General features: G+C 37.1%; 1 protein-coding gene across 5 annotated transcripts in view; it reads right to left on the minus strand.

Annotated features, from left to right (window-relative positions):
- Nucleotides 1-27,287, minus strand: part of LOC133569755 (retinal-specific phospholipid-transporting ATPase ABCA4-like) — a 170,282-nt gene that overhangs the window by 25,742 nt on the left and 117,253 nt on the right. For all 5 annotated transcript variants that reach the window (XR_009809877.1, XM_061922331.1, XM_061922332.1 and 2 more), the window contains 14 exons: nucleotides 27,170-27,287; nucleotides 27,008-27,102; nucleotides 26,909-26,941; nucleotides 24,186-24,291; nucleotides 24,031-24,105; nucleotides 19,377-19,546; nucleotides 19,126-19,303; nucleotides 18,928-19,043; nucleotides 13,192-13,339; nucleotides 12,977-13,100; nucleotides 9,799-9,928; nucleotides 9,573-9,693; nucleotides 7,836-7,898; nucleotides 5,489-5,595 (listed from right to left, as the gene is read on the minus strand). The exon at nucleotides 27,170-27,287 is cut by the window's right edge and continues 72 nt beyond it. Coding sequence is in view for 4 of the 5 variants with exons in the window: in XM_061922331.1 (XP_061778315.1) it covers nucleotides 5,489-5,595; nucleotides 7,836-7,898; nucleotides 9,573-9,693; nucleotides 9,799-9,928; nucleotides 12,977-13,100; nucleotides 13,192-13,339; nucleotides 18,928-19,043; nucleotides 19,126-19,303; nucleotides 19,377-19,546; nucleotides 24,031-24,105; nucleotides 24,186-24,291; nucleotides 26,909-26,941; nucleotides 27,008-27,102; nucleotides 27,170-27,287 (1,584 nt within the window). In the remaining variant the exon portion in view is untranslated. The remainder of the gene's footprint in view (nucleotides 1-5,488; nucleotides 5,596-7,835; nucleotides 7,899-9,572; nucleotides 9,694-9,798; nucleotides 9,929-12,976; nucleotides 13,101-13,191; nucleotides 13,340-18,927; nucleotides 19,044-19,125; nucleotides 19,304-19,376; nucleotides 19,547-24,030; nucleotides 24,106-24,185; nucleotides 24,292-26,908; nucleotides 26,942-27,007; nucleotides 27,103-27,169) is intronic.

The following is a 27,287-nucleotide window of genomic DNA, read 5'->3' on the forward strand; positions in this document are numbered from 1 at the left end:
AAAAATTCGCTCTAGCGCAATTTTTGAATAAAACACAGCAAAAACTGCTCCTAGGAAGAAAACACAAACAAAATTGCTTGTAACTTCCAGTAAGAATGCCGGAAAGACATGAAACAAAAACTTCTATGTAGGGCTGACTTAGACCTAGATTTCATAATTGTATCTTCTAGGGCAAAAATCAACAAACATTTTGCAAAAAACCATTCAAAGCAAAGTTTTCGCAAAAAATGCAATTTTTTCCTCTTTGAGCTGTAATTTGACCCCCTTAAAATCCTTCAAAACTCACCAAACTTGGCACACACATCAGGACTGGCAAAAATTGCGATCTAATGAAAAAAACAAACCCCAAAATCAAAAAATGCGCTCTAGCGCAATTTTTGAATAAAACACAGCAAAAACTGCTCCTAGGAAGAAAACACAAACAAAATTGCTTGGAACTTCCAGTAAGAATGCCGGAAAGACATGAAACAAAAACTTCTATGTAGGGCTGACTTAGACCTAGATTTCATAATTGTACCTTCTAGGGCAAAAATCAACAAACATTTTGCAAAAACCCATTCAAAGCAAAGTTTTCGCAAAAAATGCTATTTTTGCCTCTTTGAGTTGTAATTTGACCCCCTTAAAATCCTTCAAAACTCACCAAACTTGGCACACACATCAGGACTGGCAAAAATTGCGATCTAATGAAAAAAACAAACCCCAAAATCAAAAAATGCGCTCTAGCGCAATTTTTGAATAAAACACAGCAAAAACTGCTCCTAGGAAGAAAACACAAACAAAATTGCTTGTAACTTCCAGTAAGAATGCCGGAAAGACATGAAACAAAAACCTCTATGTAGGGCTGACTTGGACCTAGATTTCATAATTGTACCTTCTAGGGCAAAAATCAACAAAATTTTTGCAAAAACCCATTCAAAGCAAAGTTTTCGCAAAAAATGCTATTTTTGCCCCTTTGAGCTGTAATTTGACCCCCTTAAAATCCTTCAAAACTCACCAAACTTGGCACACACATCTGGACTGGCAAAATTACGATCTAATGAAAAAAACAAACCCCAAAATCAAAAAATGCGCTCTAGCGCAATTTTTGAATAAAACACAGCAAAAACTGCTCCTAGGAAGAAAACACAAACAAAATTGCTTGTAACTTCCAGTAAGAATGCCGGAAAGACATGAAACAAAAACCTCTATGTAGGGCTGACTTAGACCTAGATTTCATAATTGTACCTTCTAGGGCAAAAATCAACAAAATTTTTGCAAAAACCCATTCAAAGCAAAGTTTTCGCAAAAAATGCTATTTTTGCCCCTTTGAGCTGTAATTTGACCCCCTTAAAATCCTTCAAAACTCACCAAACTTGGCACACACATCTGGACTGGCAAAATTACGATCTAATGAAAAAAACAAACCCCAAAATCAAAAAATGCGCTCTAGCGCAATTTTTGAATAAAACACAGCAAAAACTGCTCCTAGGAAGAAAACACAAACAAAATTGCTTGGAACTTCCAGTAAGAATGCCGGAAAGACATGAAACAAAAAACTTCTATGTAGGGCTGGCTTAGACCTAGATTTCCTAATTGTACCTTCTAGGGCAAAAATCAACAAAAATTTTGCAAAAACCCATTCAATGCAAAGTTTTCGCAAAAAATGCTATTTTTGCCTCTTTGAGCTGTAATTTGACCCCCTTAAAATCCTTCAAAAACTCACCAAACTTGGCACACACATCTGGACTGGCAAAAATTGCGATCTAATGAAAAAAACAAACCCCAAAATTGCTTGTAACTTCCAGTAAGAATGCCGGAAAGACATGAAACAAAAACGTCTATGTAGGTCTCACTTAGACCTACATTTAGATGATTGACATCCTTCGGCAAAAATCAACAGGAAGTTAAAAATTACCCCTTCAAAATAAAAGTTTTGTAAAAACCCGTCACCTTTTTCCAAACGTAAACTCCTCAGAGTGCGTTTGTCATTTCGGCTTCAAACTCGCACAGGAGAGAGATTGAACCCTTTTGATTAAAACTATCCAACAAAGTTTTGATTACGCGCCCCCTAGGAAGGAAAGAAAAACAGACTGCATGTAACGTCCGTTAGGAATGTCGTACAGACATGAAACAAAAACTGTCATGTAGGTCTAACTTAGACCTACATTTCATAATTCTACCTTGTAGGGCAAAAATCAACAGGAAGTTGGAAAAAACCCCTTCAAAACCAAATTTTCGCGAAAAATTAAATTTTTGCCTCTTTGAGCTGAAATTTGACCCCCCTTAAAATGCTTCAAAACTCACCAAACTTGGCACACACATCAGGACTGGAAGAAATTGCGATCTAATGAAAAAATAAACAAACAAAAAAAACTCAAAATTGCGCTTTTGCGCAATTTTGGATCAAAACACAGCAAAAACTGCTTCGAGGAAGAAAACACAGACAAAACTGCTTGTAACTTCCGGTGGGAATGCCGGAAAGACATGAAACAAAAACTTATATGTAGGTCTCACTTAGACCTACATTTAGATGATTGACATCCTTCGGCAAAAATCAACAGGAAGTTAAAAATTATCCCTTCAAAATAAAAGTTTTGTAAAAACCCGTCACCTTTTTCCAAACATAAACTCCTCCGAGTGCGTTTGTCGTTTCGGCTTCAAACTCGCACAGGAGAGAGATTGAACCCTTTTGATTAAAACTACCCAACAAAGTTTTGTTTACCCGCCCCCTAGGAAGGAAAGAAAAACAGATTGCATGTAACGTCCGTTAGGAATGTCGTACAGACATGAAACAAAAACTGTCACGTAGGTCTAACTTGGACCTACATTTCATGATTTTACCTTCTGGGGCAAAAATCAACAGGAAGTTGGAAAAAACCCCTTCAAAACAAAATTTTCGCGGAAAATTCAATTTTTGCCTCTTTGAGCTGAAATTTGACCCCCCTTAAAATGCTTCAAAACTCACCAAACTTGGCACACACATCAGGACTGGAAGAAATTGCGATCTAATGAAAAAATAAACAAACAAAAAAACTCAAAATTGCGCTCTTGCGCAATTTTGGATCAAAACACAGCAAAAACTGCTTCGAGGAAGAAAACACAGACAAAACTGCTTGTAACTTCCGGTGGGAATGCCGGAAAGACATGAAACAAAAACTTCTATGTAGGTCTCACTTAGACCTACATTTAGATGATTGACATCCTTCGGCAAAAATCAACAGGAAGTTAAAAATTACCCCTTCAAAATAAAAGTTTTGTAAAAACCCGTCACCTTTTTCCAAACGTAAACTCCTCCGAGTGCGTTTGTCGTTTCGGCTTCAAAATCGCACAGGAGAGAGATTGAATGCTTTTGATTAAAACTATCCAACAAAGTTTTGATTACTGCTCCGGTTTTGATTTTACGCCCCTTCAAAGAACCCCTGCGCAAAGTTTCCTAAAAAATGTCATTTTTGCCTCTTTGAGCTGTAATTTGACCCCCTTAAAATGCTTCAAAGTGCAAGTTAAAGCTCTACTATGCAAAGCGAAAGGCATTTATCAACAACATCCAGAAACGCCGATCTGTAATTTGACGCCCTTAACGTGCTTCAAAACTCACCAAATTTTACACACACATCAGGACTGGCGAAAATTGCCATCTAATAAAAAAACAAACCCCAAAAGTCAAAATTGTGCTCTAGCGCGCCCTAGGAAAAAACCCAGACAAAACTGCTTGTAACTTCTGTTAGGAATGTCGTAGAGACATGAAACAAAGACCTCTATGTAGGTCTGACTTAGACCAGGGCTTGGCAGCGGCCAAAGGCGGACCCGACCAACGCTGCTTTCAGCTTTAATTTTCATCATAGGTACACTTCAACTGGGGGAGACAGAATGTGAAAAAAAAACAGGAATTCACATAAAGAATTTATTTGTAAATGATGGTGGAAAATAAGTATTTGGTCAACCATTCAAAGCTCTCACTGATGGAAGGAGGTTTTGGCTCAAAATCTCACGATACATGGCCCCATTCATTCTTTCCTTAACACGGATCAATCGTCCTGTCCCCTTAGCAGAAAAAACAGCCCCAAAGCATGATGTTTCCACCCCCATGCTTCGCAGTAGGTATGGTGTTCTTGGGATGCAACTCAGTGTTCTTCTTCCTCCAAACACCAACAGTTGAGTTTGTACGAAAATGGATACATGGACGATACAGCAGAGGATTGGGAGAATGTCATGTGGTCAGATGAAACCAAAATAGAACTTTTGCCAGAATATTTTTTATTTTATTTTAGTGAAGTGAATTATATTTATATAGCGCTTTTCTCTAGTGACTCAAAGCGCTTTACATAGTGAAACCCAATATCTACGTTACATTTAAACCAGTGTGGGTGGCACTGGGATTAAGTGGGTAAAGTGTCTTGCCCAAGAACACAACGGCAGTGACTAGGATGGCGGAAGCGGGAATCGAACCTGCAACCCTCAAGTTGCTGGCACGGCCGCTCTACCAACCGAGCTATGCCGCCCAAACTTAATCATAAGTTTGAAGAAATATTTCACAAATATTCTTCGACGAAAAAACAGAAGCTAAAATGAAGAATTAAATTAAAATGTATTTATTTTCATTTATAATTTAAAAACAAATTAACTTGAACATTGATTTTAATTGTCGGGAAAGAAGAGGAAGGAATTTAAAAGGTAAAAAGGTATATGTGTTTAAAAAATTTTAGGTTGTATTTTTTTCTCTACAATTGTCTTTCTGAAAGTTATAAGAAGCCAAGTAAAAAAATAAATGAATTTATTTAAACAAGTGAAGACCAAGTCTTTAAAATATTTTCTTGGATTTTCAAATTCTATTTGAGTTTTGTCTCTCTTAGAATTAAAAATGTCGAGCAAAGCAAGACCAGATTGCTAGTAAATAAAATTTAAAAAAATGAAGGCAGCTCACTGGTAAGTGCTGCTTTTTGAGCTATTTTTAGAACAGGCTAGTGGGCAACTCATCTGGTCCTTACGGGCACCGCGTTGGTGGCCCCTGTGTTATACCATGGTAAAGGTCTCTGTGAGCGTCTTTGCTCGTGGAGGGTTCTCCTGAATCCAATAGATCTGCCTTGAGCCCAGTTAACTCCCACCACGTGTCTCGCCCCGGCTGCTGCTAATAAAGGCAACAGGTGATTCGAAACCGGGCCCAGCTGGGTAATCTACTCACCTGCCGCTGGCTTCGAGGCCGGTCCTTACACACCCCGCTCTGCGGCAGGCCCACAGCCCACGCCCCCCTCCACAGTCTCATTCGCGCCAATGGGGGTACTCTAATTCGGGAATATTTTGTGTTACTATGGCAACGCTGTTCACGAATAAAAATTTAAAAGGGTGGCGGTCCGCTCCCTGAACGATCAGTGTCAGAGCTCGATCCCCCGGGAAGAGCTGGCTGGGGAGAGGGAAGTCTGGGCTTCCCTGCCTAGGCTGTTGCCCCCGCGATCCCACCTCGGATAAGCGGAAGAAGATGGTTGGATGGATATAAGTACTGTGAGCAACAAACCTGTGGCCGGTGACCGAGGCCTCTCCTGAGGTGACCTCGGTGTCTCCGGTTAACATCTTAAACGTGGTGGTCTTCCCCGCGCCGTTCACCCCAAGGAGACCAAAACACTGGAAAACAAGATCATTATATTGAGATCCAAATACCAGGCGCTAAACAGCGTGGGCAAACTGTGTGTACTATGAGTGGGCGTGTTGTGTGTGATCTACTAAGACTGTACAGTTGATATGTGGTGCAGACCGCCTTATGTACATGATGTTTCTGATTATACTATGTGGCTGCATGGCCATGGAAACACTCATTTTTTTCCACATTGTACCTCATGTACCATTTTTCTGGCCATTTTAAAAGCAGTCCTGGATTTGGCGTGGCTACCATCGGAACGCACTTTTTAGCCCGCTGTTCCAGACGCATGAAGGTGTCTGTTATACTTGCAGTGTGTATATTGTACATATTACATATTGTTATGAAGGTGTCTGTGACTACATTATATATATACTTGCAGTGTGTATATTGTACATATTACATATTGTTATGAAGGTATCTGTTACTACATCATATATATACTTGCAGTGTGTATATTGTACATATTACATATTGTTATGAAGGTGTCTGTTACTACATTTTATATATATATACATACATATAATAATGTTTATATATAAATATATTATATATATACATATATATATATACTTGCATTGTGTATATTGTACATATTACATATTGTTATGAAGGTGTCTGTTACTACATTATATATATACTTGCAGTGTGTATATTGTACATATTACATATTGTTATGAAGGTGTCTGTTACTACATTTTATATATATATATACATATATATATATATATATATACATATAATAATGTTTATATATAGATATATTATATATATACATATATATATATACTTGCATTGTGTATATTGTACATATTACATATTGTTATGAAGGTGTCTGTTACTACATTATATATACATATATACATATACATGTATATATACATATGTATATATATACATATATACAGTATATATACACATATAAAAATGTGTATGTGTGCAGTGTGTATATTGTACATATTACATATTGTTATGAAGGTGTCTGTTACTACATTAAATATATACTTGCAGTGTGTATATAAAACATGTTACATATTGTTATGAAGGTGTCTGTTACTACATTTTATATATATATATATATACATATATATATATATACATATAATAATGTTTATATATAGATATATTATATATATACATATATATATATACTTGCAGTGTGTATATTGTACATATTACATATTGTTATGAAGGTGTCTGTTACTACATTTTATATATATATACATATATATATATATATATACATATAATAATGTTTATATATAGATATATTATATATATACATATATATATATACTTGCATTGTGTATATTGTACATATTACATATTGTTATGAAGGTGTCTGTTACTACATTATATATATATATACATATATATATATATATATACATATAATAATGTTTATATATAGATATATTATATATATACATATATATATATACTTGCAGTGTGTATATTGTATATATTACATATTGTTATGAAGGTGTCTGTCACTACTTTATATATATACTTGTAGTGTGTATATTGTACATATTACATGTTGTTATGAAGGTGTCTATTACTGCATTTTATATATATATATATACTTGCAGTGTGTATATTGTACATATTACATATTGTTGTTATGAAGGTGTCTGTTACTACATTATATATATACTTGCAGAGTTTTTATTGTACATATTACATATTGTTATGAAGGTGTCTGTTACTACATTTTATATACTTGCAGTGTGTATATTGTATATATTACATATTGTTATGAAGGTGTCTGTCACTACTTTATATATATACTTGCAGTGTGTATATTGTACATATTACATATTGTTATGAAGGTGTCTGTTATTACACTATATAAATACTTGCAGTGTGTATATTGTACATATTACATATTGTTATGAAGGTGTCTGTTACTACATTATATATATACTTGCAGTGTGTATATTGTACATATTACATATTGTTATGAAGGTGTCTGTTATTACACTATATATACTTGCTGTGTGTATGTATATTATACATATTACATATTGTTATGAAGGTGTCTGTCACTACTTTATATATATACTTGCAGTGTGTATATTGTACATATTACATATTGTTATGCAGTAATAGATCAGCGTTGTGTCCACTATTAAGTTTGCAGGAGTTAGAATACACATAAATATTCAGTAGATCAGACCCAAAGTGATTGAAAAATCGAAACAATTTCATGTTGGGGTTTACAAACCTCTCCTGGTGAGACTCCAATACAGATTTGATCCACTGCAGGAGTCATAGTTCCTGTGTATATCTGAGGAAAATATGTGAAGGGAAACAACATGAACAAAATTTAAATGTTCTTTTATCTTTATGATTATAAAGAAGCAGGAGCCCCTTGGATTCATACTACAAACCCCAAAAGCAGTGAAGTTGGCACGTTGTGTAAATGGTAAATAAAAATAGAATACAATGATTTGCGAATCCTTTTCAACTTATATTCAATTGGATAGACTGCAAAGACAAGATATTTCATGTTCAAACTGAGAAACTACTTTTTCTTTTTGCAAATAATCATTAACTTAAAATTTAATGGCAGCAAAACATTGCAAAAAAAGTTGTCACGTGCATTTTTACCACTGTGTTACATGGCCTTTCCTTTTAAGAACACTCAGTAAACGTTTGGGAGCTGAGGAGACACATTTTTGAAGGTTTTCAAGTGTGACGGGTGCGTAGATGGCCCAGGTGGGCCTGGTTATCTGATCACCTGTCAGCTTCATTAGCAGCAGCTGGATTGAGACAAGTAGTTGGCGTTGGAGGTGCTGCTAAACGGACGCAGGAGAGATTTTTTTTTTTTTGCTGGAAAGCAAACGCCTCTGCACGTTTAGGAAAGTAAAACAGTGTGTGGTGGTCCGAAGAACCCACTATAGGGCAACCTCTACAAGAACATTTATGTAATATTTACATATCATATATACTGATATATTATATTATTATATTATAATGGCAGCAACACTCAGTAAACTTTTGGGAACTGAGGAGACGCATTTTTGAAGCTTCTAGGGTGGAATTCTTTCCCATTCTTGCTTGATGTGCAGCTTAAGTTGTTCAACAGTCCGGGGTCTCCATTGTGGTATTTTAGGCTTCATAATGCACCACACATTTTCAATGTGAGACAAGTCTGGTACTAGTCTAGTACCTGCACTCTTTTACTACGAAGCCACGCTGTTGTAACACATGGTTTGGCATTGTCTTGCTGAAATAAGCAGGGGCGTCCCTGATTATGTTGCCTGGTTTGTTCTCTTGGGAAGCAATCGGACTATTCCAGACCAGACGTGAAGGTAGGAACATATTTATTTCCCAATAAATCTTGGCAGGGCAGGGGGTAAACAAACATAAACTATGGCTTGGAACAAACACAAAACTGTGGCATGAACAAACAGCATAAACTATGGCGTGGAACAAAGACGAAACTGTGGAAAGAAATAAACACGGCATGAATCGAGCAACATGAACTGTGGTATCGCATGAAATCAAGCAACTGACTGGCAAAGACAGGCTTAAATAATGTTCTTTTGATCCCGATAGTTCGTTTCCTCTTTGTTCCGCAAGACACGACGTCCAGTTTCCAAAAACAATTTGTAAATGTGGACTCGTCCGACCACAGAACACTTTTCCACTTTGCATCAGTCCATCTAAGTCCGGCGGCGTTTCTGGGTGTTGTTGATAAATGGCTTTCGCTTTGCATAGTACAGCGTTAACTCGCACTTACAGATGTAGCGACCAACTGTAGTTACTGACAGTGGCTTTCTGAAGTGTTCCTGGGCCTGTGTGGTGATATCCTTTACACACTGATGTTGCTTTTTGATGCATTGCCGCCTGAGGGATCTAAAGTCTGTATTGTCATCGTGCCAACTTCACCGGTTTTGGGTTTTTGTAATTAGCAATCCCAAAATTGTATTTTTTTACCCGTTTATAAGCGTCTCACCTTCGAAAGGTCTCGTACATGTAGAATATCATTCGTTTTTCTGCTTCTATATATTCTCTCTCTTTCCTCGGCCACGTCCAAGTCTTCGTCCGGAATAGAAGGCTTCGGGGCATCTGGCACCCTGTCCATAGAATAAATCCTAATTAAAGTTTGTAACGTGTCCCCTCGCGTTCTTATTGGACCAACTGTCATGTGTCATGTGGTATTTAAAGTTGTCCAAGCTCACCAGTGGTCCAGGAAGAAGCGGTACTGGCACAGAATGTTCAGGAGGAAGTAGAAGAATCCCTCCAGTGCCATGCAGAACAGGTTCTTCCCGATGAAGTCCCAGTCGTAAGGGTCTGGACTGTGATCCTCACCTGAGGACATACTTCAAGTTAGGGACACAGGAATCAACAGCAAGCTCTACCAACCGAGCTATGCCGTCCCAAATCATTGCATTCCTCAACTTTCTCAGTCGAAGCGTGTCTGGGTGTTGTTGATAAATGGCTGTAGCTTTGCATAGTAGAGTGTAAACATGACATATCTTGTTTTCGCAGTCCATTCAATTGAATAAAAGTCGAAAAGCATTTGCAAATCATTGCATTCCTCAACTTTCTCAGTCAAAGCCTGTCTGGGTGTTGTTGACAAATGGCTGTGGCTTTGCATAGTAGAGTGTAAACATGACATATCTTGTTTTTGCAGTCCATTCAATTGAATAAAAGTCGAAAAGCATTTGCAAATCATTGCATTCCTCAACTTTCTCAGTCGAAGCGTGTCTGGGTGTTGTTGATAAACGGCTGTGGCTTTGCATAGTAGAGTGCAAACATGACATCTTGTTTTTGCAGTCCATTCAATTGAATAAAAGTCGAAAAGCATTTGCAAATCATTGCATTCCTCAACTTTCTCAGTCGAAGCGTGTCTGGGTGTTGTTGATAAATGGCTGTGGCTTTGCATAGTAGAGCGTAAACATGACCTATCTTGTTTTTGCAGTCCATTCAATTGAATAAAAGTTGAAAAGCATTTGCAAATCATTACATTCCTCAACTTTCTCAGTCGAAGCCTGTCTGGGTGTTGTTGATAAATGGCTGTGGCTTTGCATAGTAGCATGTAAACATGACAATGTTGTTTTTGCAGTCCATTCAATTGAATAAAAGTCAAAAAGCATTTGCAAATCATTGCATTCCTCAACTTTCTCGGTTGAAGCGTGTCTGGGTGTTGTTGATAAACGGCTGTGGCTTTGCATAGTAGAGTGCAAACATGACATATCTTGTTTTTGCAGTCCATTCAATTGAATAAAAGTCGAAAAGCATTTGCAAATCATTGCATTCCTCAACTTTCTCAGTCGAAGCGTGTCTGGGTGTTGTTGATAAATGGCTGTGGCTTTGCATAGTAGAGCGTAAACATGACCTATCTTGTTTTTGCAGTCCATTCAATTGAATAAAAGTTGAAAAGCATTTGCAAATCATTACATTCCTCAACTTTCTCAGTCGAAGCCTGTCTGGGTGTTGTTGATAAATGGCTGTGGCTTTGCATAGTAGCATGTAAACATGACAATGTTGTCTTTGCAGTCCATTCAATTGAATAAAAGTCGAAAAGCATTTGCAAATGATTGCAATCCTCAACTTTCTCAGTCGAAGCGTGTCTGGGTGTTGTTGATAAATGGCTGTGGCTTTGCATAGTAAAGTGTAAACATGACATATCTTGTCTTTGCAGTCCATTCAACTGAATACAAGTAGAAAATTATTTAAAAATCATTGCATTCCTCAACTTTCTCAGTCGAAGCGTGTCTGGGTGTTGTTGATAAATGGCTGTGGCTTTGCATAGTAAAGTGTGAACATGACATATCTTGTTTTTGCAGTCCATTCAATTGAAAAAAAGTCGAAAAGCTTTTGCAAATCATTGCATTCCTCAACTTTCTCAGTCGAATCGTGTCTGGGTGTTGTTGATAAATGGCTGTGGCTTTGCATAGTAGCATGTAAACATGACATATGTTGTCTTTGCAGTCCATTCAATTGAATATAAGTAGAAAAGGATTTGAAAATGATTGCATTTCTCAACTTTCTCGGTTGAAGCGTGTCTGGGTGTTGTTGATAAATGGCTGTGGCTTTGCATAGTAAAGTGTAAACATGACATATCTTGTCTTTGCAGTCCATTCAACTGAATACAAGTAGAAAATTATTTAAAAATCATTGCATTCCTCAACTTTCTCAGTCGAAGCGTGTCTGGGTGTTGTTGATAAATGGCTGTGGCTTTGCATAGTAAAGTGTGAACATGACATATCTTGTTTTTGCAGTCCATTCAATTGAAAAAAAGTCGAAAAGCTTTTGCAAATCATTGCATTCCTCAACTTTCTCAGTCGAATCGTGTCTGGGTGTTGTTGATAAATGGCTGTGGCTTTGCATAGTAGCATGTAAACATGAAATATGTTGTCTTTGCAGTCCATTCAATTGAATATAAGTAGAAAAGGATTTGAAAATGATTGCATTTCTCAACTTTCTCGGTTGAAGCGTGTCTGGGTGTTGTTGATAAATGGCTGTGGCTTTGCATAGTAGAGTGTAAACAGGACATATCTTGTTTTTGCAGTCCATTCAATTGAATAAAAGTCAAAAAGCATTTGCAAATCATTGCATTCCTCAACTTCCTCGGTTGAAGCGTGTCTGGGTGTTGTTGATAAATGACTGTGGCTTTACATAGTAAAGTGTAAACATGACATATCTTGTCTTTGCAGTCCATTCAATTGAATAAAAGTCGAAAAGCATTTGCAAATCATTGCATTCCTCAACTTTCTCAGTCGAAGCGTGTCTGGGTGTTGTTGATAAATGGCTGTGGCTTTGCATAGTAGCATGTAAACATGACATATGTTGTCTTTGCAGTCCATTCAATTGAATATAAGTCGAAAAGCATTTGAAAATCATTGCACTTCCTCAACTTTCTCAGTCGAAGCGTGTCTGGGTGTTGTTGATAAATGGCTGTGGCTTTGCATAGTAGAGTGTAAACATGACATATCTTGTTTTTGCAGCCCATTCAATTGAATAAAAGTCGAAAAGCATTTGCAAATCATTGCATTCCTCAACTTTCTCAGTCGAAGCGTGTCTGGGTGTTGTTGATAAATGGCTGTGGCTTTGCATAGTAGAGTGTAAACATGACATATCTTGTTTTTGCAGTCCATTTAATTGAATAAAAGTCGAAAAGCATTTGCAAATCATTGCATTCCTCAACTTTCTCAGTCGAAGCGTGTCTGGGTGTTGTTGATAAATGGCTGTGGCTTTGCATAGTAGAGTGTAAACATGACATATCTTGTCTTTGCAGTCCATGCAATTGAATATAAGTAGAAAAGGATTTGCAAATCATTGTATTCTGCTTTTATTTACCACTTGCCAACTTCACCGGTTTTGGGGTTTTGTAGTATCTACAAGAGGACTTACCGAAGCGGGTGAAGATGTCGGTCACCGCCTGGTTGATGGCCATGTCTATGAGGCCCCTGCCCAGGCAGTAGTGGGGGAAGACCAGCAACACCGTCTTCAGCAGCTGGTTGAACTTGTACAGAGCCTTCAGAAAAAGAACCAGAAAATACACAGGAGTTTGACAGCGTGCGTTTAGGATGGCGTCGACAGGTGTGGGCGTGTTGCTGTTTTTTTACGGTGGTGCCCTCGAAAAGGTCGAGGATGAAGGTGATGGCGCTGCTGTTGATGCCGATGAAGAGGTTGAGGCAGGACAAGGACACGTAGGCTGTGCTGGGGACGCTGAAGACGTAGGACATGGGGTACATCATGGGTGTGACTGACCAGCTGGGACACAACGGGCGACATTCCTTTCGTTAATCGGTGCTCCGAAAACTATCAGCATCTCATGATTGATAGTAGGCTTCTATAGCTGATATAGACACTTACGTCATGTGTTGCCTTCATCATAACACTTATATAAGACTTTTAAAGCCATTTTGATCGTAGGCTAATATAGACACTTACATCATGTGTTGCCTTCATCATAACACTTATATAAGAATTTTAAAGCCATTTTGATCGTAGGCTAATATAGACACTTACATCATGTGTTGCCTTCATCATAACACTTATATAAGAATTTTAAAGTCATTTTGATAGTAGGCTAATATAGACACATCATGTGTTGCCTTCATTATAACACTTATATAAGAATTTTAAAGCCATTTTGATCGTAGGCTAATATAGACACTTACATCATGTGTTGCCTTCATCATAACACTTATATAAGAATTTTAAAGTCATTTTGATAGTAGGCTAATATAGACACTTACATCATGTGTTGCCTTCATTATAACAATTACATAAGACTTTTAAAGTAATTTTGATAGTAGGCCAATATAGCTAATATAGACACATCATGTGTTGTCTTCATTATAACACTTATATAAGACTTTTAAAGTAATTTTGATAGTAGGCTAATATAGACACATCATGTGTTGCCTTCATTATAACACTTATATAAGAATTTTAAAGCCATTTTGATCGTAGGCTAATATAGACACTTACATCATGTGTTGCCTTCATCATAACACTTATATAAGAATTTTAAAGTCATTTTGATAGTAGGCTAATATAGACACTTACATCATGTGTTGCCTTCATTATAACAATTACATAAGACTTTTAAAGTAATTTTGATAGTAGGCCAATATAGCTAATATAGACACATCATGTGTTGTCTTCATTATAACACTTATATAAGACTTTTAAAGTAATTTTGATAGTAGGCTAATATAGACACATCATGTGTTGCCTTCATTATAACACTTATATAAGACTTTTAAAGTCACTTTGATAGTAGGCTAATATAGACACTTACATCATGTGTTGCCTTCATTATAACACTTATATAAGACTTTTAAAGTTACTTTGATAGTAGGCTAATATAGACACTTACATCATGTGTTGCCTTCATTATAACACTTATATTAGACCTTTAAAGTCACTTTGATAGTAGGCTAATATAGACACTTACATCACGTGTTGCCTTCATTATAACACTTATATTAGACCTTTAAAGTCACTTTGATAGTATGCTAATATAGACACTTACATCATGTGTTGCCTTCATTATAACACCTATATAAGACTTTTAAAGCCGTTTTGATAGTAGGCTACTATAGCTAATATAGACACATGTGTTGCCTTCATTATAACACTTATATAAGACTTTTAAAGTCACTTTGATAGTAGGCTAATATAGACACTTACATCATGTGTTGCCTTCATTATAACACTTATATAAGACTTTTAAAGTCATTTTGATAGTAGGCTTATTTAGACACTTACTTCATGTGCTGCCTTCATTATAACACCTATATAAGACTTTTAAAGCCGTTTTGATAGTAGGCTACTATAGCTAATATAGACACGTCATGTGTTGCTGTCATTATAACACTTATATAAGACTTTTAAAGCCATTTTGATAGTAGGCTACTATAGCTAATATAGACACTTACATCATGTGTTGCCTTCATTATAACACTTATATAAGACTTTTAAAGCCATTTTGATAGTAGGCTACTATAGCTAATATAGACACTTACATCATGTGTTGTCTTCATTATAACACTTATATAAGACTTTTAAAGTCACTTTGATAGTAGGCTAATATAGACACTTACATCATGTGTTGCCTTCATTATAACACTTATATAAGACTTTTAAAGTTACTTTGATAGTAGGCTAATATAGACACTTACATCATGTGTTGCCTTCATTATAACACTTATATTAGACCTTTAAAGTCACTTTGATAGTATGCTAATATAGACACTTACATCATGTGTTGCCTTCATTATAACACCTATATAAGACTTTTAAAGCCGTTTTGATAGTAGGCTACTATAGCTAATATAGACACATGTGTTGCCTTCATTATAACACTTATATAAGACTTTTAAAGTCACTTTGATAGTAGGCTAATATAGACACTTACATCATGTGTTGCCTTCATTATAACACTTATATAAGACTTTTAAAGTCATTTTGATAGTAGGCTTATTTAGACACTTACTTCATGTGCTGCCTTCATTATAACACCTATATAAGACTTTTAAAGCCGTTTTGATAGTAGGCTACTATAGCTAATATAGACACGTCATGTGTTGCTGTCATTATAACACTTATATAAGACTTTTAAAGCCATTTTGATAGTAGGCTACTATAGCTAATATAGACACTTACATCATGTGTTGTCTTCATTATAACACTTATATAAGACTTTTAAAGTCACTTTGATAGTAGGCTAATATAGACACTTACATCATGTGTTGCCTTCATTATAACACTTATATAAGACTTTTAAAGTTACTTTGATAGTAGGCTAATATAGACACTTACATCATGTGTTGCCTTCATTATAACACTTATATTAGACCTTTAAAGTCACTTTGATAGTATGCTAATATAGACACTTACATCATGTGTTGCCTTCATTATAACACCTATATAAGACTTTTAAAGCCGTTTTGATAGTAGGCTACTATAGCTAATATAGACACATGTGTTGCCTTCATTATAACACTTATATAAGACTTTTAAAGTCACTTTGATAGTAGGCTAATATAGACACTTACATCATGTGTTGCCTTCATTATAACACTTATATAAGACTTAAAGTCATTTTGATAGTGGGCTAATATAGACACATCATGTGTTGCCTTCATTATAACACTTATATAAGACTTTTAAAGCCATTTTGATAGTAGGCTACTATAGCTAATAGAGACACTTACGTTATGTGTTGTCTTCATTATAACAATTATATAAGACTTTTAAAGTAATTTTGATAGTAGGCCAATATAGCTAATATAGACACATCATGTGTTGTCTTCACTATAACACTTATATAAGACTTTTAAAGCAATTTTGATAGTAGGCTAATATAGCTAATATAGACACTTATGTCATGTGTTGCCGTCATTATAACACTTATATAAGATTTTAGAGTAATTGTGAGAGTAAGCTAATATAGCTAATATAGACACTTATATCATGCGTTGCCTTCATTGTAACACTTATATAAGACTTAAAGCCATTTTGATAGTAGGCTACTATAGCTAATATAGACACTTACGTTATGTGTTGCCTTCATTATAACACTTGTATAAGACTTTTAAAGTCATTTTGATAGTAGGCTAATATAGCTAATATAGACACACAATGTGTTGCTTCCATTATAACACTTATATAAGACTTTTAACATCATTTTGATAGTAAGGGAATATAGACACTTACGTCATGTGTTGACTCCATTACAACAATTATACGAGACTTTTACATAAATTCTGATAGTAGGCTAATATAGACACTTACATCATGTGTTGCCTTCATTATAACACTTATATAAGACTTTCAAATTCATTTTGATAGTAGGCCAATATAGCTAATATAGACACTTACATCATGTGTTGCCTTCATTATAAAACCTATATAAGACTTTTAAAGTAATTTTGATAGTAGGCTAATATAGCTAATATAGACACTTACATGTGTTGCCTTCATTATAACACTTATATAAGACTTTTAAAGTCATTTTGATAGTAGGCCAATATAGCTAATATAGACACTTAAATCATATGTTGCCTTCATTTTAACACTTATATAAGACTTTTAGAGTCATTTTGATAGTAGGCTAATATAGTCACTTACATCATGTGTTGCCTTCATTATAACAATTATACAAGACTTTTAAAGTCATTTTGATAGTAGGCTAACATAGACACTTTCATCATGTGTTGCCTTCATTATAACACTTATATAAGACTTTTAAAGTCATTTTGATAGTAGGCTCATATAGACACTTTCATCATGTGTTGCCTTCATTATAACACTTATATAAGGTTTTAGAGTAATTGTGATAGTAAGCTAATATAGCTAATATAGACACTTATGTCATGTGTTGCCTTCATTATAACACTTATATAAGACTTTTAAAGTCATTTTGATAGTAGGCTCATATAGACACTTTCATCATGTGTTGCCTTCATTATAACACTTATATAAGACTTTTAAAGTCATTTTGATAGTAGGCTAACATAGACACATCATGTGTTGCCTTCATTATAACACTTATATAAGATTTTGGAGTAATTGTGATAGTAAGCTAATATAGCTAATATAGACACTTATATTATGCGTTGCCTTCATTGTAACACTTATATAAGACTTAAAGTCATTTTGATAGTAGGCTAATATAGACACTTATATCATGTGTTGCCTTCATTATAACACTTATATAAGACTTTTAAAGCCATTTTGATAGTAGGCTACTATAGCTAATATAGACACTTACGTTATGTGTTGCCTTCATTATAACACTTGTATAAGACTTTTAAAGTCATTTTGATAGTAGGCTAATATAGCTAATATAGACACATAATGTGTTGCTTTCATTATAACATCATTTTGATAGTAAGCGAATATAGACACTTACGTCATGTGTTGACTCCATTACAACACTTATACGAGACTTTTAAATTAATTCTGATAGTAGGCTGATACAGACACTTATGTCATGTGTTGCCTTCATTATAACAATTATATAAGACTTTTAAAGTAATTTTGATAGTAGGCTAATATAGCTAATATAGACACATGTGTTGCCTTCATTATAACACTTATATAAGACTTTTAAAGTCACTTTGATAGTAGGCTAACATAGACACTTACATCATGTGTTGCCTTCATTATAACACTTGTATAAGACTTAAAGTCACTGTGAGAGTAGGTTAATATAGACACTTATGTCATGTGTTGCCTTCATTATAACACTTATATCAGACCTTTAAAGTCACTTTGATAGTAGGCTAATATAGACACTTACATCATGTGTTGCCTTCATTATAACACCTATATAAGACTTTTAAAGCCGTTTTGATAGTAGGCTACTATAGCTAATATAGACACGTCATGTGTTGCTGTCATTATAACACTTATATAAGAATTAAAGTCATTTTGATAGTATGCTAATATAGACACTTACGTCATGTGTTGCCTTCATTATAACACTTATATTAGTCTTTTAAAGCCGTTTTGATAGTAGGCTACTATAGCTAATATAGACACGTCATGTGTTGCTGTCATTATAACACTTATATAAGAATTAAAGTCATTTTGATAGTATGCTAATATAGACACTTACGTCATGTGTTGCCTTCATTATAACACTTATACAAGTTTTTTGTTGTTGGAGGCTCCAGACAGATTTTTTTGTTGTTGTATTTTTGGTCCAATATGGCTCTTTCAACATTTTGGTTAGCCGACCACTGGTCTAGTAAATGTTCATGACTTAATGACTTATATTAAGTGATATCATGATGTCATTATTGGATGCCGTCCCAATGCAAACAAGGCCATGCACACATTACCCATAAAGCATGAGCAGTGCAATGAGCGGCTGCAGGTTGGCAGCTGAGGTGTAGCACTTCTTGTCGAAAAAGATGAAAATCTGCACCACCATCAGCGCGCTGACGGAGTAATTCAGCTGCGGAGGCAGGGAGGAACATTGTGAGAGTCACAAGTACCAGCCGGGGTGTAGTTCTCAGGAGAGGGGGGGGGGGGGGTACCATGTCCCAGAGGAAGTTGGCCGTCCAGTAGACGAGGGGGCTGACCCCGCTGACGAACTGCAGGTGTTTAGCCTGGGTGACCCGCTCCTGGATGAGGTAGAGGACGAAGCTGGCGGGGACGAAGGACATGGCGAAGATGACGCATATGGCCACCACGGCGTCCACCGACGTGTTCAAGCTGCGTTGGATAAAAGCGGCACGGCGTCACGGGGAAAGAACCACGAGTATTAATCCAAGACGTGTCTCCTTACACCGTGACCTCGGACAGCTGCTCTTTGGTGAGATTCAGAGGATGGTTGGTGACCGTGATGCCGTGTTGGTCCAGGTGGGCGCCCGCCGGCAGGTTGGCGCGGAGGATGGCGTTGTTGGCCACGTTGAGGAACGACACCATGGCGTGCCAGCCCTTGTTGTTGTACCACACCTGCACGGGGGGGGGCGGTGAGGAAGGGTAGAACCACCAAAAACACAAACTTGTACAAACCCCGTTTCCATATGAGTTGGGAAATTGTGTTAAATGTAAATATAAACGCAATACATCCATCCATTTTCTACTGCTTATTCATTTTCGGAGTCGCGGGGGGTGCTGGCGCCTATCTCAGCTACAATCGGGCGGAAGGCGGGGTACACCCTGGACAAGTCGCCAGCTCATCGCAGGGCCAACACAGATAGACAGACAACATTCACACTCACATTCCCCCGTGACCCCAAAAGGGAATAAGCGGTAGAAAATGGATGGATGGATGGACAATGATTTGCAAAAACCCATATGTTAACCAATAATTAACTTCAAATTTCATGGCTGTAACATGTGCCAAAGTAGTTGGGAAAGGGCATGTTCACCACTGTGTTACATCACCTTTTCTTTTAACAACACTCAATAAATGTTTGGGAACTGAGGAAACTAATTGTTGAAGCTTTGAAAGTGGAATTCTTTCCTGTTCTTGTTTTATGTAGAGCTTCAGTAGTTCAACAGTCCGGGGTAGAGATGCACGGTTTGCGGTCTCCATCCATCCATTTTCTACCGCTTATTCCCTTTTGGGGTCGCTGGCGCCTATCTCAGTTAAAATCGGGCGGAAGGCGGGGTACACACTGGACAAGTCGCCAACTCATCGCAGGGCCAACACAGATAGACAGACAACATTCACACTCACATTCCCCCGTGACCCCAAAAGGGAATAAGCGGTAGAAAATGGATGGATGGATGGACAATGATTTGCAAAAACCCATATGTTAACCAATAATTAACTTAGAATTTCATGGCTGCAACATGTGCCAAAGTAGTTGGGAAAGGGCATGTTCACCACTGTGTTACATCACCTTTTCTTTTAACAACACTCAATAAACGTTTGGGAACTGAGGAAACTAATTGTTGAAGCTTGAAATCCCATTCTTGTTTTATGTAGAGCTTCAGTCGTTCAACAGTCCGGGGCAGAGATGCGCGGTTTGCGGTCTCCATCCATCCATTTTCTACCGTTTATTCCCTTTTGGGGTCGCGGGGGGCGCTGGCGCCTATCTCAGCTACAATCGGGCGGAAGGCGGGGTACACCCTGGACAAGTCACCGGCTCATCGCAGGGCCAACACAGATAAACAGACAACATTCACACTCACATTCCCCCGTGACCCCAAAAGGGAATAAGCGGTAAAAAATGGATGGATGGATGGACAATGATTTGCAAAAACCCATATGTTAACCAATAATTAACTTTGAATTTCATGGCTGTAACATGTGCCAAAGTAGTTGGGAAAGGGCATGTTCACCACTGTGTTACATCACCTTTTCTTTTAACAACACTCAATAAATGTTTGGGAACTGAGGAAACTAATTGTTGAAGCTTTGAAAGTGGAATTCTTTCCCGTTTTTGTTTTATGTAGAGCTTCAGTCGTTCAACAGTCCGGGATAGAGATGCGCGGTTTGCGGTCTCCATCCATCCATTTTCTACCGCTTATTCCCTTTCGGGGTCGCGGGGGGCGCTGGCGCCTATCTCAGCTACAATCGGGCGGAAGGCGGGGTACACCCTGGACAAGTCGCCGGCTCATCGCAGGGCCAACACAGATAGACAGACAACATTCACACTCACATTCCCCCGTGACCCCAAAAGGGAATAAGCGGTAGAAAATGGATGGATGGATGGATAATGATTTGCAAAAACCCATATGTTAACCAATAATTAACTTTGAATTTCATGGCTGTAACATGTGCCAAAGTAGTTGGGAAAGGGCATGTTCACCACTGTGTTACATTACCTTTTCTTTTAACACTCAATAAACGTTTGGGAACTGAGGAAACTAATTGTTGAAGCTTGAAATCCCAATCTTGTTTTATGTAGAGCTTCAACAGTCCGGGGCAGAGATGCGCGGTTTGCTGTCTCCATCCATCCATTTTTCTACAGCTTATTCCCTTTTGGGGTTGCGGGGGGCGCTGGCGCCTATCTCAGCTACAATCGAGCGGAAGGCGGGGTACACCCTGGACAAGTCGCCAGCTCATCGCAGGGCCAACACAGACAGAAAGACAACATTCACACTCACATTCCCCCGTGACCCCAAAAGGGAATAAGCGGTAGAAAATGGATGGATGGATGGACAATGATTTGCAAAAACCCATATGTTAACCAATAATTAACTTAGAATTTCATGGCTGCAACACGTGCCAAAGTAGTTGGGAAAGGGCATGTTCACCACTGTGTTACATCACCTTTTCTTTTAACAACACTCAATAAACGTTTGGGAACTGAGGAAACTTATTGTTGAAGCTTTGAAAGTGGAATTCTTTCCTGTTCTTGTTTTATGTAGAGCTTCAGTAGTTCAACAGTCCGGGGTACAGATGCTTGGTTTGCGGTCTCCATCCATCCATTTTCTACCGCTTATTCCCTTTTGGGGTCGCTGGCGCCTATCTCAGCTACAATCGGGCGGAAGGCAGGGTACACCCTGGACAAGTCGCCAGCTAATCGCAGGGCCAACACAGATAGACAGACAACATTCACACTCACATTCCCCCGTGACCCCAAAAGGGAATAAGCGGTAGAAATTGGATGGATGGATGGACAATGATTTGCAAAAACCCATATGTTAACCAATAATTAACTTAGAATTTCATGGCTGCAACACGTGCCAAAGTAGTTGGGAAAGGGCATGTTCACCACTGTGTTACATCACCTTTTCTTTTAACAACACTCAATAAACGTTTGGGAACTGAGGAAACTAATTGTTGAAGCTTTGAAAGTGGAATTCTTTCCCATTCTTGTTTTATGTAGAGCTTCAGTCGTTCAACAGTCCGGGGTAGAGATGCACGGTTTGCGGTCTCCATCCATCCATTTTCTACCGCTTATTCCCTTTTGGGGTCGCGGGGGGCGCTGGCGCCTATCTCAGCTACAATCGGGCGGAAGGCGGGGTACACCCTGGACAAGTCGCCGGCTCATCGCAGGGCCAACACAGATAGACAGACAACATTCACACTCACATTCCCCCGTGACCCCAAAAGGGAATAAGCGGTAGAAAATGGATGGATGGATGGACAATGATTTGCAAAAACCCATATTCAGTTGAATATGCTACAAAGACAACATATTTGATGTTCAAACTCATAAACATTTTTTTTTTTTGCAAATAATAATTAACTTAGAATTTCATGGCTGCAACACGTGTCAAAGTAGTTGGGAAAGGGCATGTTCACCACTGTGTTACATCACCTTTTCTTTTAACAACACTCAATAAACGTTTGGGAACTGAGGAAACTAATTGTTGAAGCTTTGAAAGTGGAATTCTTTCCCGTTTTTGTTTTATGTAGAGCTTCAGTCGTTCAACAGTCCGGGGTCTCCGCTGTCGTATTTTACGCTTCATAATGCACCACACATTTTCCATGGGAGACAGGTCTGGACTGCAGGCGGGCCAGGAAAGTACCTGCACTCTTTTTTTACGAAGCCACACTGTTGTAACACATGCTGATTGTGGCTTGGCATTGTCTTGTTGAAATAAGCAGGGGCGTCCATGAAAAAGACAGCGCTTAGATGGCAGCATATGTTGTTCCAAAAACCTGTATGTACCTTTCAGCATTAATGGTGCCTTCACAGATGTGTAAGTTACCCATAACGTGGGCACTAATAAACCCCCATACCATCACAGATCCTGGCTTTTCAACTTTGCGCCCAAAACAATCCGGATTATTCTTTTTCTCTTTGTTCCAGAAGACACGACGTCCGATTTCCAAAAAACATTTTAAATGTGGATTCGTCAGACCACAGCACACTTTGCGTCAGTCCATCTTAGATGAGCTCAGGCCCAGCAGAGCCATCGGTACTTGTGGGTGTTGTTGATAAATGGCTTTCGCTTTGCATTGTAGAGTTTTAACTTGCACTTACAGATGTAGCGACCAACTGTAGTTCCTGGCAGTGGTTTTCTGAAGTGTTCCTGAGCCCATGTGGTGATATCCTTTACACACTGATGTCGCTTTTTTGACACAGCTGCGCCTCAGGGTTCAAAAGTCTGATATCATCGTTTAAGTGCAATGATTTTTCCAGATGAAATCCCAAAATTCCTTGCTGGTTGGAAAATGTTTTTCTTAAACAATTTCCTCACGCATTTGTTGACAAAGTGGTGACCCTCACCCCGTCCTTGTTTGTGAACGACTGAGCATCTCACGGAAGCTGCTTTTTATACCCAATCACGGCACCCACCTGTTCCCAATTAGCCCGTTCACCTGTGGGTTGTTCCCAATAAGTGTTTGATGAGCATTCCTCAACTTTCTCAGTTGAAGCGTTTCTGGGTGTTGTTGATAAATGACATATCTTGTCTTTGTAGTCTATTCAATTGAATTTAAGTTGAAAAAGGATTTGCAAATCATTGTATTCTGTTTTTATTTACCAACTTCACTGGTTTTTGGGGTTGTGCACCTCTCAGGGAAGACTTGCCTTGACATTGTCCCGGGTCTCCAAGTACCTGAGGAACGGGCCGATTTCCCTCAGAGTTTCTTTGCAGTGGTCGCCCTGATAAGAAAACAAAAAACACATTGCTAGTACTACTCTTACAGTAAAACACTGTAGGTAGTACCGTGAAAGGACTATACCCCGGTGACATTGAGCAGTAGTCCCAGTTGAACTGCTGCTTCCTGGAGGAACTTTGGCTCCAGATCCAAAACAGGAAGTTGACCTCCGACTGATATTCCCCCATACCTGGAAACCATTAAAAAACAATCATTGCTTCTAAGTCTGCAGTCCATCATTTGGGCCAGTAGGTGGACACTTGCATGTTACTTGAACAGACATTATGGGTCTGACCTACTAAAGGTTTGCGTGTATTTAAAGGAAAATGCACTTTTTGGGGGAAACGTTCACAGTCTTTTTTTTTTTTTTTACAATTTTTAAGATGCTAAAAAATGCTTGGAAAATGCGACCAAAAGGAATCACCATTGTAGCCTTCAAGCCTGTAAAACAACTTTAAAACCCTCCATTAATGTTTTATATTCACACTGCCAGTATATATATATATATATATAATGTAGTAATAGACACCTTCATAACAATATGTAATATGCACAATATACACACTGCAAGTATATATATATAATGTAGTAACAGACACCTTCATGAAAATATTTAATATGTTTTAAATACACACTGCAAGTATATATATATATAATGTAACAGACACCTTCATAACAACACTGCAAGTATATATATATTGTAGTAACAGACACCTTCATAACATGTAATATATACAATATACACACTGCAAGTATATATATAATGTAGTAAAAGACACCTTCATAACAATATGTAATATATACAATATATACACTGCAATTATATATATAATGTAGTAACAAACACCTTCATAACAATATGTAATATGCACAATATACACACTGCAAGTATATATATAATGTAGTAACAGACACTTTCATGAAAATATTTAATATGTTTTATATACACACTGCAAGTATATATAAAATGTAGTAACAGACACCTTCATAACAATATGTAATATGTTTTAAATACACACTGCAAGTATATATATAATGTAACAGACACCTTCATAACAATATGTAATAAATAAAATATATACACTGCAAGTATATATATACTGTAGTAACAGACACCTCCATAACAATATGTAATATGTACAATATACACACTGGAAGTATTTATATTTAATGTAGTAACAGACACTTTCATAACAATATGTAATATATACAATATACACACTGGAAATATTTATATATGATGTAGTAACAGACACCTTCATAACAATATGTAATATGTACAATATACACACTGCAAGTATACACATAAAATGTAGTAACAGACACCTTCATAACAATATGTAATATGTATAATATACATACACACAGCAAGTATATATAGTGTAATAACAGACACCTTCATAACAATATGTAATATGTACAATATACACACTGCAAGTATATATATAATGTAGCAACAGACACTTTCATAACAATATGTAATATGTACAATATACACACTGCAAGTATATATATAATGTAGTAACAGACACCTTCATAACAATATATATTATGTACAATATACACACTGCAAGTATATATATAATGTAGTAACAGACACTTTCATAACAATATGTAATATGTACAATATACACACTGCAAGTATATATATAATGTAGTAACAGACACTTTCATAACAATATGTAATATGTACAATATACACACTGCAAGTATATATATAATGTAGTAACAGACACTTTCATAACAATATGTAATATGTACAATATACACACTGCAAGTATATATATAATGTAGTAACAGACACTTTCATAACAATATGTAATATGTACAATATACACACTGCAAGTATATATATAATGTAGTAACAGACACTTTCATAACAATATGTAATATGTACAATATACACACTGCAAGTATATATATAATGTAGTAACAGACACTTTCATAACAATATGTAATATGTACAATATACACACTGCAAGTATATATATAATGTAGTAACAGACACTTTCATAACAATATGTAATATGTACAATATACACACTGCAAGTATATATATAATGTAGTAACAGACACCTTCATAACAATATGTAATATGTACAATATACACACTGCAAGTATATATATAATGTAGTAACAGACACTTTCATAACAATATGTAATATGTACAATATACACACTGCAAGTATATATATAATGTAGTAACAGACACCTTCATAACTATGTAATATGTACAATATACACACTGCAAGTATATATATAATGTAGTAACAGACACCTTCATAACAATATGTAATATGTACAATATACACACTGCAAGTATATATATAATGTAGTAACAGACACTTTCATAACAATATGTAATATGTACAATATACACACTGCAAGTATATATATAATGTAGTAACAGACACCTTCATAACAATATGTAATATGTACAATATACACACTGCAAGTATATATATAATGTAGTAACAGACACCTTCATAACAATATGTAATATGTACAATATACACACTACAAGTATATATATAATGTAGTAACAGACACCTTCATAACAATGTGTAATATGTACAATATACACACTGCAAGTATATATATAATGTAGTAACAGACACTTTCATAACAATATGTAATAAATACAATACACACTGCAAGTATATATATAATGTAGTAACAGACACCTTCATAACAATATGTAATATGTACAATATACACACTGCAAGTATATATATAATGTAGTAACAGACACCTTCATAACAATATGTAATATGTACAATATACACACTGCAAGTGTGTGCATTTACCTTTGCTCGTTCACCCAATATTTGCTCTTCAAGCTGCAAAGAGAGACATCATTAGTCATCAGTTTCAAGACGCTGCAGCTAGTGCCATCGTTGACGCACCTGGTTTTGATGAGCTCGGGGTAGGTCTTCACCAGGTAGTCCGAGATGTTCCTGCCCGTTAGATCCAGCAGGACGTCCCCCGTGGACTGGATCCTCTGAAGGGCAGACCAGACGGTTGCGGACGTGCCGGAGAAGGTGTCCGTAGTGTCCTAGGATTCGTACCTGCGGGGGTGGCAGGCCTCCGGCTCCTTGGCGGCACGTGGGCAGCATGGTGAGCTTCCGGTCTGTGCTGCACTGGCAGTCTGGAGACGGTCTGAGGGGGGTCCACCCGGGGTCGGCC

Source organism: Nerophis ophidion, linkage group LG15, assembly GCF_033978795.1.
Source record: "Nerophis ophidion isolate RoL-2023_Sa linkage group LG15, RoL_Noph_v1.0, whole genome shotgun sequence".
NCBI lineage: Eukaryota > Metazoa > Chordata > Actinopteri > Syngnathiformes > Syngnathidae > Nerophis > Nerophis ophidion.